Raw genomic sequence first — 14,525 nt, 5'->3', positions numbered from 1 at the left:
GGAGATGGCCCTGGGGGTCTGGTAGGCAGCAAGCTGAGGGAGGTTATTTTCCTCTATTTAGCATCTTCAAGCCCACACCTGGCTAGCACTTCCAGCATGGGGATCCACCATACAGGAAAGACATCAGCACAGGACACCAAGACAGTTGAGTCTGAAGCACAGGCCCTATAATGAGAAATGTGGGAGAACTGCATTTGTTCAGCTTGGAGAAGGGACAGTTTCTGTGGAACCTAACAACAGCCTCTCTGCTACCTACAGGTGAGTCACTGAGAAGGTGGAGCCAGGCTGTGGCAGAAGGATGGGAGACAACTGTAGTATGATGAAGTAAGAAAGGTTCAGACCACATGTATCAGATAAATTACTTATCACCATGAAAAGGTAAGCACAGAACAGGTTACCTGGACAGGTGTGTCATGTTTATCCTAAGAGGATGGAGATATATAACTGGATATCCCAAAGACCCTGGTCCTGTGTTATAGCTGACCCTGCTTTGGGCAGGAGTTTGGACTAAAGACCTCTTAACACCCCTTCCAAACTGAATTATTCTATGATTATATGATTCTAGTATTTTTTAAATGCTAGGTCTCCTTATCCACTGAATTTCCATCCAGATTAGGTGCTTCTGAAATAATGAAACATGTAGTACTCTCTCTTCTTTGTGTAGTCATTTGTATTTCCTCAGGATGTAAAATGGAACATACTAAACTGATGAGTCGAGCAAAAAAAAAATCAGCAAGTATTTGGACAACTGAGACCACATTCTATCAGGGACTTGGAATCTGTGACCTGACACCTGTGTACTACACATAGCCTAGGAGCATGCTACTACCATCTTCTGCTAGAACAGCCCTGTAAAACAGATTCTAGCAACTGCAGGATGTGCTGTATAAAAAAAATAAATCAGTAACTAAACTCACTTTTAACCCCTAAAACTGTCCACCTGAAGTGACAAGATGCAGTCCTCCAAACATCACTCTGTATCAAAACCAAATACCACCAAAAAAAAGAAAAATTTCAGTTGTTACATCCTACATGAGTAAGCACTGTGAACAAGGACCACAACATCTAATGGTTTTCTGGTATCTATTGATTTTTTTTCCAAAAAGCTTAATAGTTTTCCAATTTGACTCACACAGAATTTGTGTGTAACAGAGGCCAAATCAATGTCCTATGAAAACTTAGCTTTGAGCTGGAAACCATCAGTCTCCTAAATGGGAAACTACTAAAGCTTCTGGTAAGATTTTCCTTTACTTTCAATCAACAACACATTTTTCATTGACATGGTTCAAAGAAAAATGTTTTAGATAGCTATTACCAACATGAGCTCAAGTTTAAACATCTTTTTATAAAAAATATCACTGAAGAGCACAGAAGGATTTTGTGAGATCTATCACTGTTCCGTGCTTACCAGAAGAATGTATTAGTCTTTCTCACGGTGTATTTCATGACCTCAGAAAATATAAGGTCTACCACAACCCATGTAACAATACACCAGATGCTAATAATTTATACTTTGGAAGGAGCAAAGTAGAACCGCAAAAGCCTACTGAAAACTCCTAATTTCAGATTACGCTTCTCTTCTCCAAGCCAAGCGTCTTCTCTTGACAGGAATGTATTTTCACTGGATTTCTGTTAAGCTTTAGAATCCATCTAAAGCAAGTTCAAAAAATAAAAATACCCAATCAAACCATCCCACCCACAACCCTGCTTTTGCACCTTACCCAATTCAGTTTTAGTCTATAGAGTGATCAAAGCAGGTGCATGACAACTCACCACTTTATATTATGGTTTGCACCATGAACTGACTGGTGAGCAAATAAGCACTTCATAAAAACAGAATAATTATCATGGTTATGAAAAGCATGATGTGAACTACCTGGATCTGCCAAACCAGTTGTTTCTAACAATATGTAGTCAAATTTTCCTCTCTTCTGCATCAGGTTCTCAATAGCCTTCACACCATTGTCCCTGTAAGAAGAAACAAACCTGAGAACAGGGAAAACTAGCTAAAATATGCATCTTCTGACGCAAAACACAATATCAGTACCATCAAAGCCCAAGTCTGGACTCACAGTCTACAAAGAAAATTCAGTCATCAAGCTGCTCCTCTAATATTAAGCAAATTGTAGTCTTCTGTTTCATTTTAGTCTGAAAATAGTATTCACCTACTCCCGACAGGGATGGTAAAGGTGATTTAAATTAAGATTTGTTTTCTAACAATAAAAACCCTGTAAAGGACAGTAGGGCTGTGTAAATATGTAACTATTTAGTTTGGCAGTTCAGATTACAAAAAGAAAGGAGGAGTGTGGAGGGGTGTGGGAGAATTGAACTGTGTTCTCCTGACTTTCCACCTCACCTACAGCAAAATTACAGTCATTTACTGAAAACTGAGCTGATGAAGTCGGCCTGAAGCAGAAATGTATGACATATTATAAGAAACCAATGTATACAAAACATAGCAGCTATGTCAGCATTCCTTACATCCCAGTTCAACATAATGCAACAGGGTCTTATGTTTTCCACTTACTATCCAAATTTAAGGCATAGGACCTGTTCTTCCAAATTTTCAGGACAAACAAGCCATCATCTTCACTACAAAACTAGCACAAACAATCCACCATTCAAACGAACAGAATAAAAACATGTCAAAGAACAAAATACATTCCTGCTTTTTAATGCAATCATCAGCTTACAATTTTGAATATTGTGTTTCACTGCGTCACCAAAAGGTTGTCCCTCCATCCTTTCTGAGGTATACAATATTCAATATCAACCAACATATAGAAAAAGAAACACAGACTATGTATTTAAGGTGGAAATTAGGAAACCTGAGTCCTAGTTCCAGCCTCCCTGAATCTTTAGCTCTCTCTATAAAAGCATGGAATACTAACAGAAGGAGGAGAGCTACCTACCCTACAATACCCTGATGGTGTATAAATTGGTATTTAGATTATTTTTATGAAAGGCACCAAGTCCAATTCCTGCAAAGCAGCAAAAGGAAATAAACTTCTACTTCCAAAATTTCAATTCTTGTTTTATCTGACAAAAAAAAAAAAAGTCTCAATCAATAATACTACCATTCAGTTTTAGGAATCAAACCCTGGATGTCATCTGTCCTCTATTTACCCAAAACCAACTGTAAGAACCTATTCAGTAGTCTCCTTCCTTACTTTACTGAACAGCACAGGCATCCATTTCTGAGCTCCAGCCATTCTTCATAGAGTTCTCCCCCTTGACTGATTGCCAGGGATTTCTCCAAGGCACTTCCTGGAAATATAAGTAGTACTGTAATTTTAATCTATGAATTCGTACGACAATGCCTGCAAAAGAGATATGAAATTCAAGTTGGTCTCAGAAGAAAAAAAAAATATCCAGGAGTAAAAATGTATACCATGTTTCTGATGTTCTTCAGAAATTAGTATTTTCGATTTTATGAGAAATTTAAAAGTCGAAGTCAAGTTGGTCCAACAAAGACCAAAAACCAGATGACAGAAGTACTGCATAAGTGCCACTACTTTTCTAAAGGAAAGGGAAGGCAGCCTCTACCTCTATATCAAATAAAGGCTCTGTCTATACATTTTGTTTCAGGCTCCATGACCAGAAAAATGGTCATCTTTGCTGATGAAAACAAACAAAATACCACCACCACAGCAGTGCAAACTATAAACAACACTGACTATGGTACAGATATGAAGTTATAGCCATAAAGTTAAAAATCCTGAGAAGGAAAGCAAAGAGTTCAAAGAACTACAGACACCAAGCAGACATCTCCCCACTTTCTCAGTCTAGGATAATTTGTGATCTGTAAGTGGCTGAGAGGAAAGGAAAGAAAAGAAAATATTATCTACTGACACATTATTTTAATTTCCACTTGCTTGAAACTGAGTAGGACAACTGGAGGTACAGCACTTCCAACAGGGCGATATGTTCATTGACTCTGAGGGACCGAATTTATGTACAAAACAGATTAATGCATAGCATTATTTTATGAACACCAGCCAAAAGACTTTCTGCCCCTCTGAAGACTGAGGTACATCCATAATTTCAGTAATTGATTTAAAACTACTATGCTTTTGATTTCCAGAAATTTTATATATTTGTCATTGTACAGCTAAAAAAAAAAGTTTATGCGGGTTTACATACCTTCTCCAAACTCATTCAGAATAACTGCTATTCTTTTATCATGCTGTTCTGTCAGTATGTAATTTAAGAGAGTTGTTTTCCCAGCTCCTAGAACACAGACCATATTTCTATTAAAATGTTTTTAAAAAGCTTGAATTTTCAAATAAAAAGGAAATACTGTCACACACATGCATGCTTTGAACAAATCTGATCTCTTTTGAAATACAAGTTTTCATTCCTGTATCCTGGTGTTCTACTGTAACACCGTAAAAATTAATTTGTAGAGACACTTGACCCCACGGAACTATCAGCACTTTAAGTCTCAGCTTTACAAGACCCTAGTTTTCCATCCACTAAGTGTCGGTGCTTGATAAACTTTCAAGTCCCCTACCAGCTGGGCAGTCTTTTTCTAGAAAACGCATTTTTGTTTCTCTTAATAAAAGGCGCACTTATTCTTCTCCCTCCCACTGTTTTTTCTGACCAGCCCTTTTGTCATCAATAATCACTGATGTACTATTAACTGCCATTAGACAAGGCACTGTTAAGCAAGGCATTTGAAAAACCTCCAATACCACACTACTAACATGCACAAAATCACAGCCAAGTGAAGTCGGTACGCAACCTTCCTTCCCTGCCTTTAGGGTTTTCTGAGAGTACAATGCACTACAACTGTTACAACTTGACAATGCAAAATGTAACCTCCTCTTCACCACACCTAACTATACCTGAAGCTCCCAATAACTGCGCAGGTTTAAGAGAGGAAGCTAAGAGCTAAGCCTCACATTCGTAAGATTGCAACTCAGTCTGCACTTAATCGAGACAAATACATTGCACTATTCTGACGTGAAAAGGCAAAAAGCGTTTTGTCAAACGTGACTGGAACAAATCGGACCCTGTGAACAGGCTGATAAAACCAGCAACAGGAGCTTGTGCAGCTGTTCAAAGCTGGTCTGCAAACCTAACCGGAACCGTGCTTACCAGGCGCGGCGTGAGGTCCCTGCGCCGAGAACGCGGTGCAGCGCTGAACGAGCGGCGCTCCCGCCCGCCCTGCCGCCAGGGCCTCGCGCAGCCACCCGGCCGCGGGCACGGCGGCTGCCGCCCGCCCTGCCGCCCAGGGCTGCCCCGCCGCCCAGCTCTCACTCGGGGGCCTCCCGACGCCCACGAACCGAAGCCCGCAGGCCCGCCGCACAGCACCGGCAGCCGCCGGCAGGGAAGCGGGGCGGGCCTCTCCTCACCCAAGTATCCCGTGATGATCGTCACGGGGATCTTCTCGCTGAGGCCGGACTCGGTCTCCTCCGCGCTGCCGGCGTCTATCGGGACCAGGTCGGGGCAGTCTTCGTCCTCCATGAGGGAGCGGGCCCCTGCCGCTCGGCGCAGCCTAGCCAGCCCCGGCTGGGGAGGAGGGAGAGGCGCAGGGCGGGCTATACGGCGATGCCACCCGGGGCAAGGCTCCGCTCGCCCCTCAGCCGCGTTACCACCGCCACAGCCACCGTCCCCTTCCCACAGCCCCGCCGCGACCCGCCACTCACCTGCGCCCCCCTGACGCCGCCTGGCGCCACGCAGCCCACGTCACGCACGCGACGGGCCACGGACCGGCGTCGCCCCTCGGCGCGTGCGCCCTGGCCCTCAGGGCGGCCTCGGGCCGCGCGCTGCCGCGCAGGCGCAGCAGGAGGAAAGGAGGGGAGGGGAGGGGAGGGGAGGGGAGGGGAGGGGCGGGGAGGGGAGGGGCGGGGCGGGGAGGGGAGGGGCGGGGCGGGGAGGGAAGGGGCGGGGCGGGGAGGGGAGGGGAGGGGCGGGGAGGGGCGGGGCGGTGAGGGGCGGGGCGGTGAGGGGAGGGGAGGGGAGGGGAGGGGAGGGGCGGGGAGGGGAGGGGCGGGGCGGGGAGGGGAGGGGCGGGGCGGGGCGGGGAGGGGCGGGGCGGGGCGGGGAGGGGCGGGGCGGGGAGGGGAGGGGAGGGGCGGGGAGGGGAGGGGCGGGGAGGGGCGGGGCGGGGCGGGGCGGGGCGGGCTGGGCGCTGCGTCGGTTAGCGGCCGGCGGCGGGGCAGGCTGAGGGGGGCCGGGCCAGGCTGAGGGGGGCGGTGGCGGGGTGCCGCCCGTCAGCCGCCGCTCCAGGAGGCTGGGTCCTTCCGCCGCCTATCCGCCTTAGCCCCGTCTGAGGAAAATAAATGTCGGTTCTGACCCAAGGGGAACGCTAAAGACCTCCCGGTTTGGTCAGCAAACCTTCGGTGGGGGGACGTGCTCTCTTTTATTTATAATCAAATAAATTTAAGCTACAAATTGAATGGCGGCTTTGTCTGTTTTCCACTAGATACATTAAGGAGGCATTGACGTGTGTAAGACCTATTTGCAGTTAATTTCAGCAGGGTTGTAAACTCGCCAGCTTTTTGTGGACCGTAGCTTTAGAAAAGCAGTAATACACCTTCCATTTCTTATGTCAAAAAGTGTAAATGTAATAGTAGTGGAGGAGGCATGGAGAAGAGATTTGCCTGATGCACACTCCCCAGGCCCCAGGTGTGGTTCTTTGCTCTCAGATAAGGTCCAGTAACACCAGTTTGAGGTCAGACTGATGAAGTATGTCGGGCTTTATCTTCTTTGTGTGCTTGCTGGCTTGTATGGCAATAAATATACTTAGTATTAATCCCTGAATCATCCTATGTAGGTTAAAACATTTATTTAATACTGAAGATATTCCACTCTAAATACTTTGCCTTTACTTGAGTCATTCTGGTTAAAAGCATGTAAAACTGTGGTCTAAAGAGTGGTCAAGTAACTTACTTAGGCCATTAATTCATCTTGGCCTTGGAGACACAACTTACTTTATTCCGATAGAAATACCTGCGGCTACATGATTGTTCAGATAGTAAATTTGTGAAAGAAATGCTGTAGTTTCCTTTCATTGTAGTTAAAATAACTCATGCTGTTCTACACTATAAATCTTCAGCCAGCTCTGTGGAGTGTCAGCAGCAGTACAAGCATAAAACTTTAGAGTTTAGCAAGGTCTTAGGCCTAGGTAACTTCAGTAAATAAGGGTAGCTGAACACAAACCAGTTGTGGAGTTTCTTTTGTTGTGGAAGGCAGTAAATCTCATCCATTCATTATAAGGTGTAAGTATAGTCTGTTGATCTGTAAGTTTCAGGACCGATATGTGATAAAATGCATCTTTTTGCATCCTTGTTTCAGCCACTTGGGTCATCCGCTTGAATGACACACCCTGTTTTATAGGAAAAACCTGAGCAATTTTTTCAAACCTCTGTCTGGCAGAGCTCTGAACAATGGTTTATGGTTTTTCTGTCCTGAGGCTGCTCAACATTATTTAGTTCTGTTATTAGGGATTAGCTAAGAAATCTTAACATTTTCACTGCAAGAAAGCTGTGGGGTAAAGGAAGAAAAAAATCAGAAAGGTGTTGGGAACTATCAGCTTATCATCACACAGTGTATAAAAGCCTGTAAAAGTCATCTTTCAAAAATTAGACTATTTGTAATACTGAAATTTCATTTACATGACAGTGAGACATCTGGTGCTGGGGAAGAAAAAGGTGATGAAACTAGTGTCCTGGTTCTTTAAGCTGTTCTGCTTTTTATCAGGTCACATGACGCTGGTCATTATTTTTCTTTTGAACAAAATTACCTAAAATAAATCCTGTGGTTTCTGCGTTTCCTTTTGGTTTCTTTAAAGATTATATTCAAACATCAGAATTTTGCTCTGAGTATTAACTGTCTTTGTGTTTCTACTGAACTGCATAAGAAAACCTACTTTGTAAAGGTAAATGCAAAACCTGCATATTCTTTTGTGGCAGCTACAATGAGCAGAGCAAGCCTAAATCTGGGTGACACAGCTGGAGTGTTTTATTTTAAGATACTTGTAGACCAAACATACAACATCAGAAAACAGTAAAGTGTTGACGGATACCAGGAAGTCTTGTTACTTCAGGTGGCTGCAACTGAAATAAGCCTTCACACATAGTGAAGGTCTCATTGCAAACAAAGCTGTTTGCTTCAGGCTGAGTTGGATGATGAACAAAAATGGAGGAGAGTTGGGGAAGATGATTGTAAGAGCCATGAAAATAGGGAAAAGGATGCACTGAAGAGCATTACAACTTACTGCTTCCTGATGCAGTAGGAAGTAGAGCATGATCTGATTGAAACAACAGGAAAAAAAAATCATTGGTCTTTCAATATTCTGTGGAATATGACAGTCTTAAAGGATCATGACTGCTGGAGAAGGAGGTTCCTTTACGGTACTACCAGTCTGTATAGTACAATGTAGTTCAAGCATCACAGAGAAAGGGGTTGCTGCAAAATCATACAGTGGTGCCAGATTTTTTGAATTATAATTAACCTGCAAAACAATGCGGAAACAGAAATTAAGTTCACTTCTGATATCATCTCAGTAGCTGCTGAGCAGGCCCATGTATGTCTCAAAATGTAAGCCAGCAAGCAGAAACAAAACTTTAGTATGATTTGCATACTCCCCTGGGTACATTTACTTCTTTCTTGCCTGTTATCTGTGTTTATTTTTATATTAAACTATCTCTATTTTCTTATCTGTACTCGGATTGACAGCTTCTCCTGACAACTGGACTTTTCTTTGAAGAATGCAGATTATTCACGCTGTGCAAGAGAAGGAAGAGCTTAATTCAGTCAGCGCACCTGCTTTTTAACACTGTTTTATGACATGTGCTCAATATGCTGTTATGATATGAAACCTGGTGAAACTAAGACAATTAGATTAAAGGTATGGATTATAGTTGGGGGTTAAATATCAACATACATCATAGAATCATAGAATCATTTAGGTTGGAAAAGTCCACCCATTAACGCAGGACTGGCAAGTCCATCACTAAACCACGTCCCTAAGCACCACATCTACATGTCTTTTAAGCACCTCTGGGGATGGTGATTCCACCACCTCCCTGGGCAGCCTGTTCCAATGCTTGACCACCCTTTCAGTGAAGAAATTTTTGCTAATATCCAGCCTAAACCTCCCCTGGTGTAACTTGAGGCCTCTTGTCCTGTCACTAGTTATCTGAGAGGAGGCCTACCCCCACCTGCCTATAACCTCCTTTCTGGTAGATGTAGAGAGCAGGAAGATTCCCTGGCCCCAGCCCTGGCCCCGAGTCTCCTCCAGACTAAACAGCCCCAGTTCCCTCGGCTGCTCCTTGTAAGACCTGTGCTCCAGACCCTTCCCCAGCCCCATTGCCCTTCTCTGGACACGCTCCAGCACCTCAATGTCTTTCTTGTAGTGAGGTGCACAAAACTGAACACAGGATTTGTGGGGCAGCCTCACCAGTGCTGGGGGACAATCCCTTCCCTTGCCCTGTGGCCACACTGTTTCTGACACCAGCCAGGGTGCTGCTGGCCTCCTTGGCCACCTGGGCACCCTGCTGGCTCATGCCCAGCCGGCTGCCGACCAGCACCCCCAGGCCCTTTCCCACCAGGCAAAGAGTAAGGGCAACAGGCAACTCAGTCCTTCATACAATTCATTGCTCATCATCCAGCAAGTTGCCTAATGATATGTAAGCAGATGGTGACAGTAAGGGAAAATTCTATATATGTTGTCTCTGCTTAAGTTCTATTTACTGCTAAGGTGGGCAAAGAAATGTTTCTCTTTGAGAAACTCTCTGTTGAGGATCTGGCCAGTAACATTTTTTATTTCTGCAGAAGAATTTGCACAGACAAATGGAAAAAAAAGCTATGCTTTCACATAGCCTTTTCTTTTTTTTTAGTCAACTGTTTTATGAAAAAACGGAAGGCTGCAAAGTGATCTAAGTTCCCTTTCTCCTGTTTCACCAATGGAGAAATGAAACTTAAACCTAGGAGTGACTTTTTAAATTATTTTTTTTAAGGAAGGTTCAGTATTTCGTTGCCAATCTGTTTAATATATCAGCAGGAATAATGAAAATTACACTCATTTTTCTGAGACGTAGCCTACTAAACTTCATATAACATCTTTTGTTTAAAACAATCTTGATTAAACCACTTAGATTTTATTGGCTACAGTCAAGGTCTGTGCCCGTGAAAGCACTGAACTTGATGGCATGTCAGCATTCTTTAAGTGTCTAGTAGTTCCACTAGCTATTGTACTCTTCTAGCTAGTGGTGTTGTAGGAAGGTGGAATATGAGCAAACATTGACAGGCATTGTGTGTTGCTGGCAGGTACTGAGATCACCACAGTTGTCCTGTTGGTGTGAACCTCCAGATATTCTTAGAAGTTATGCATTACCGAAGTTACACACCACTGGTGTATTTTGCCATGGATGCAAACTTCCATTATAAATGATGCTGAGAAAACTCCCATGGACGTAACTCAGTTGCTAGTTGAGCATCAAAGATACATTCCTTACAAATAAGCAGGTGACACGTAAAGCTTCAGCAAGGTTTTGTCATCCATGACTGTGCTGGGATACAAAGTTGAATTTAATGATGGGTGTGATGCTGTAATACAACAGCATTCTTTGCAGGGATACCACAGCTAGTGAAGAAGTGACTGCTAATTTACTTTTTGAAGAAAAAAGATGTTTGGAAATGTGTGTCTTAACAGAAAAAAAATCCCCTGGTAGGTGATGTGTAGACATGTTCATTACTGTCTCTTCCAGCATGTCCTTAACCCTACCTTGCAAACTCCTTCAAAACAATATGCAGCAGTAGCCATTCTGCCCAGATGCTCATATCCAGCCTGTGCTGTGGTTACCACCACTCAGCTGCTCTTTGTGGCTGGGCCTGCATCTCCTCAGCGTGCCCAGCTACAGCAACCAACCAGCTGTGCATCCACCGCCCCCACATCAGGTTGCAGGAGGAAGACCGAAGTGTGGTGAGACCATTTGAAGCTCAAGAGGGATTAGAGGGAAGTGCAGCTTTATGACTGATCCTAGGGCCAAAGTGATGCAGTGATGATTAGGACCACTGTTTGGGATGCATGTGTGTGCAACAGGAGGATGGGGAGGAGAAAATGGTGAATATAAGCATGCTTTCTACTGTATTGTGTACAAGACCCACCAACAGCTGCTGCCATCCAAGCAAGCTAGACTTTGAATACCACGGCCTGTTCTGAGTTGCATTGTTTTCTTCACTTTTGATTTTGTGCTGCCTTCACTGGCACCTGGTTTGCTAGCATTTTTTTTATCTCCTGACTGGAAAGATCTTGTTCTGCTTCTTGTTCTGAAGGCATGGGTAGACTTCATGACCTTCTATATAGTAGGTTTGTCTGCTGAAGGAATTCGAACAATAATGTTTAAAAATAAGCTGGAGCGTTACTATTGACTATAATTAATTGGATAATATAGCTTAAAAAATTGATTTGTCTCATCTGGAGGTACACCAATGAATTAAAATCCTGTAAACATTGTAACAAAATTACTTCTTTTTCTTTTTTTTTTTTTTTTTTTTTTTTGCTCCCCCTGCCCAGGCAATGGAATTGCTGACATAATCAATGAAAAGGAATATTTGATGAGTTTTGCTGCTCATATGCTGAAGTAGGCTGCTGATAATTTAGTTCATCCAAAGAGATGAAAACATTATTTAAGTGTTTAGTCTGTACTTGCTGAATATACTAGCAGTTTTGGAAACCTTAACTTTTGTGTGTCTCCTCAGGCATTTTTTCCTGCATGTGACAAAATATTTTCAGTAATACTTTTGTCCATGCTTACAAAAAATGTATGCAACTACAAAATTAATAGTTGTATCATTCATAAATGTGTATATTTGTGCAGACTGGGATGTTATCTGCATTGCTGCTAGCTCAATTTGTGTGGCCAGATTTGGCAATCAAGGAAGGTTCATATGAGCTGTTAAGATGAAGCCTGGACTCTTTTTAATACCTTCAATAAAACATTAGGTAGTGTTTTCTTGTTGAGTGGTTAGCAGTTCTGGAGATACAACTAGAAGAATTATCTTCCTCTCTTAAACAAACAAACAGAAAGCAACATCCCAAACCCAATTAACCACAGATGTCAGCAAAAGAAGAACATCCAGTTCCTTTTGTGGGACCTGCTGTGAACAGAAGGACAAATGTGAAATCTATCTAATACCAAATCCGTTGTCTTATTGTCTCTACAACCAGACAATGTACAGAATGGTTAATAGAGCTACCTGGGGTTTTTTTTATTGTTTACATTTTCCCTCTTTATCTTGTGAGTTAGAAACAGAGGCACAACACTTCATGGAAGCTTTTGCAATTAAACAAGGAGAAGGATGGATATGGTTTTCAAAGGCAGTATTTTGAGAAACAGAAAAGATCTGACTTCCTACTGTGGATGAGCAGCCCTCCTAGGGACAGTTAAACATAATGCACCATTAAGCCAAGAGAAAGTGATTTCATGTGATAGCAAGGACCTACTGTGCTAGTGGAGAGCTGCCTAACATTTTTTTCCTCTGATTTTCCTTCTTTTATACAGGAGATAGAACAAGGTGGAACTGAAAGAGCCCATCTCAACATGCACAGAGAGTACATAAGTGTTTCTTGTTTGTCTGGCAGTGGTCTAGACAGCCAACGAAAATTGACAAAGTGATGTTTATTTCATGGTTATTTCATGGCATCTTAAAGAGCATGGGTTATATAAAAACTCTAAGATAAAATCCTGAAAAGCAAATAGAAGAGAAGCTCCTCTGACCACCAATTTCCTGTAAGAGCAAAGAGAGTAAGTATACTAGAAAGGCCAAGATGTTATAATAAATACTTAAGCTGCATTTTGGGTGTGTAGCTTTCAACAGTACTGAGGCCATCAACTCCAAGTAGCCTAGGAATGCACACCACTGTTCCATGAAAAAGTTAAACTTTGAGTGTCTCAAATTAGGCTCTCAAAAATGGATGTGTCCATTTAAATGAAATGGGTTTATTAACATTTTACAAAGGTGGTATTTTTCTTGCTTCTTTCCACTGTTGACCCAATGTGATTGCAGCCGCCTGTCAGAAGGCAGGCTGCACACCTTCGGTTTCTTGTAGAGCAGTAACACATCTACTGAAACCACAGCAAGTTCATGCACCAAAGAGAGTCGTGAAGGCAGCGACCATCCTTCAACAAACGTGTGCAAGTGCAGACAAGAAGAAAGGTGGTATGAAGCAGTGTCTTGCCACAGGCAGTATCTCTGACATCAAGCACTCTTGTCACCAGCACACATGCCAGATCACAGCTATGTATCAGTGATTTGTAACTAAGTAATATTTAAGTTCAACTTTCACCTAGGAAAGTGGCCTTAGCTTTATATTGGTGATGTAAAGAAAGGATGGGTGTGGTGTTTAAGTTCTGTGCAATGAAATGTCTAATTTATTCTTCTGTTTTTTAGTTAATGCAGTTCCATTAATGGTAGATTTTAATACTTTCTTTCCAAAGTTTTTAGACTTACATAGATGTCATTCTGCTGTAGATTCTTGTGGTTTTTTCACCCCAAAATATACCCATACTTATTTCCATTTTCAACTCTTTTTATTTACTTCTGGGTTTTGTTAAATCTTTCACCTCTTCAGTCTTTCTGTACTTCCTTAAGGGCACATAGGCAGTGCTGTTCAAAGACCATAGGTTTTAACATTTGTATTTGAGACTACCCATACTTAATAGTGCTCTAAAAAATTGTGAATCCTGCAGAGTAAAAGGTAAATTGTTAGTAGCACAATTTTAGGCCTTCACGGTGTGACAATCTTCCATTCCTTGCCTTACATCACACCGTTTTCCTCTAGACACCGTCCAGCTCACTGGGAATGGAGAGATAAGCTGTGACTGCTTTTTGATGGATGAATCCCGATGTTGTTGCCACCAAGGCATGGACTTAATAAAAACAGGACAACCTAAACCCGAATTGCCTCTGCTGCCCCAGAATTCATGTGTAGAAACCATGTTTGGCTTCTGTTTCCCTTTCAAATTACGTCAGAGTTCTGCTTCTGTGCAGAAGCAGTGAAGCCTACACCAAGGCTGAGAGAAAAATACCAGTCAGGAAACGCTTTGTAACAACCACACACTTAATAAAAATGACCTTTTTAAAAAATTGAGTAAGTGCAGGTGAAGAGAACAGCAGTGGGACCTGCTTTGTGCCAAGCTGGGCTGGTATCTGGTGTTGGTACATGTGAGTTTTCCTTACACACTCAAGTAGTTCAGGGGTGTATAGTAGTTCAGAGATATATGCTGGGTGCTTGTGTGTAGTGGCAAACTATTGTCCCAGGTGAAGGGCTGACATCTATTTACTGTCTCCACCTGCCTGAGCAGCTCCATCCATGTGCCGGCGGGGCCGAGGGAAGGACCCTGGCTACCTCCTCTGCGCGGAGGGCACCGGTCTGCCCTGCCCCGAGCAGCCCTGCCCCGGCCTGCCCTGCCCTGCCCGGCGGCCGGGCTTGCTCCGCCGGGGGACGGGCTGGGGCAGCGGCGCCCGGGGCCGCTATGGCGCCCAGCCGTGCCCGGCGGCGCCCAGCGGTG

The 14,525-nt window shown here is 43.4% G+C and overlaps 1 protein-coding gene across 4 annotated transcripts in view; it reads right to left on the bottom strand.

Annotated features, from left to right (window-relative positions):
- Window positions 1–5,751, bottom strand: part of LOC121081031 (COBW domain-containing protein 1-like) — a 29,041-nt gene extending 23,290 nt beyond the window's left edge. For all 4 annotated transcript variants that reach the window (XM_040579645.1, XM_040579649.1, XM_040579647.1 and 1 more), the window contains exons 1-5: window positions 5,652–5,751; window positions 5,358–5,514; window positions 4,144–4,230; window positions 3,171–3,267; window positions 1,877–1,968 (exon numbers count right to left, since the gene is read on the bottom strand). In XM_040579645.1, coding sequence (XP_040435579.1) covers window positions 1,877–1,968; window positions 3,171–3,267; window positions 4,144–4,230; window positions 5,358–5,469 — 388 coding nt within the window. In that variant the 5' untranslated portion in view covers window positions 5,470–5,514; window positions 5,652–5,751. The remainder of the gene's footprint in view (window positions 1–1,876; window positions 1,969–3,170; window positions 3,268–4,143; window positions 4,231–5,357; window positions 5,515–5,651) is intronic.
- Between the last annotated feature and the right edge of the window lie 8,774 nt (window positions 5,752–14,525).

Source organism: Falco naumanni, chromosome Z, assembly GCF_017639655.2.
Source record: "Falco naumanni isolate bFalNau1 chromosome Z, bFalNau1.pat, whole genome shotgun sequence".
NCBI lineage: Eukaryota > Metazoa > Chordata > Aves > Falconiformes > Falconidae > Falco > Falco naumanni.
This window is presented reverse-complemented; position numbering and strand designations above follow the sequence as displayed.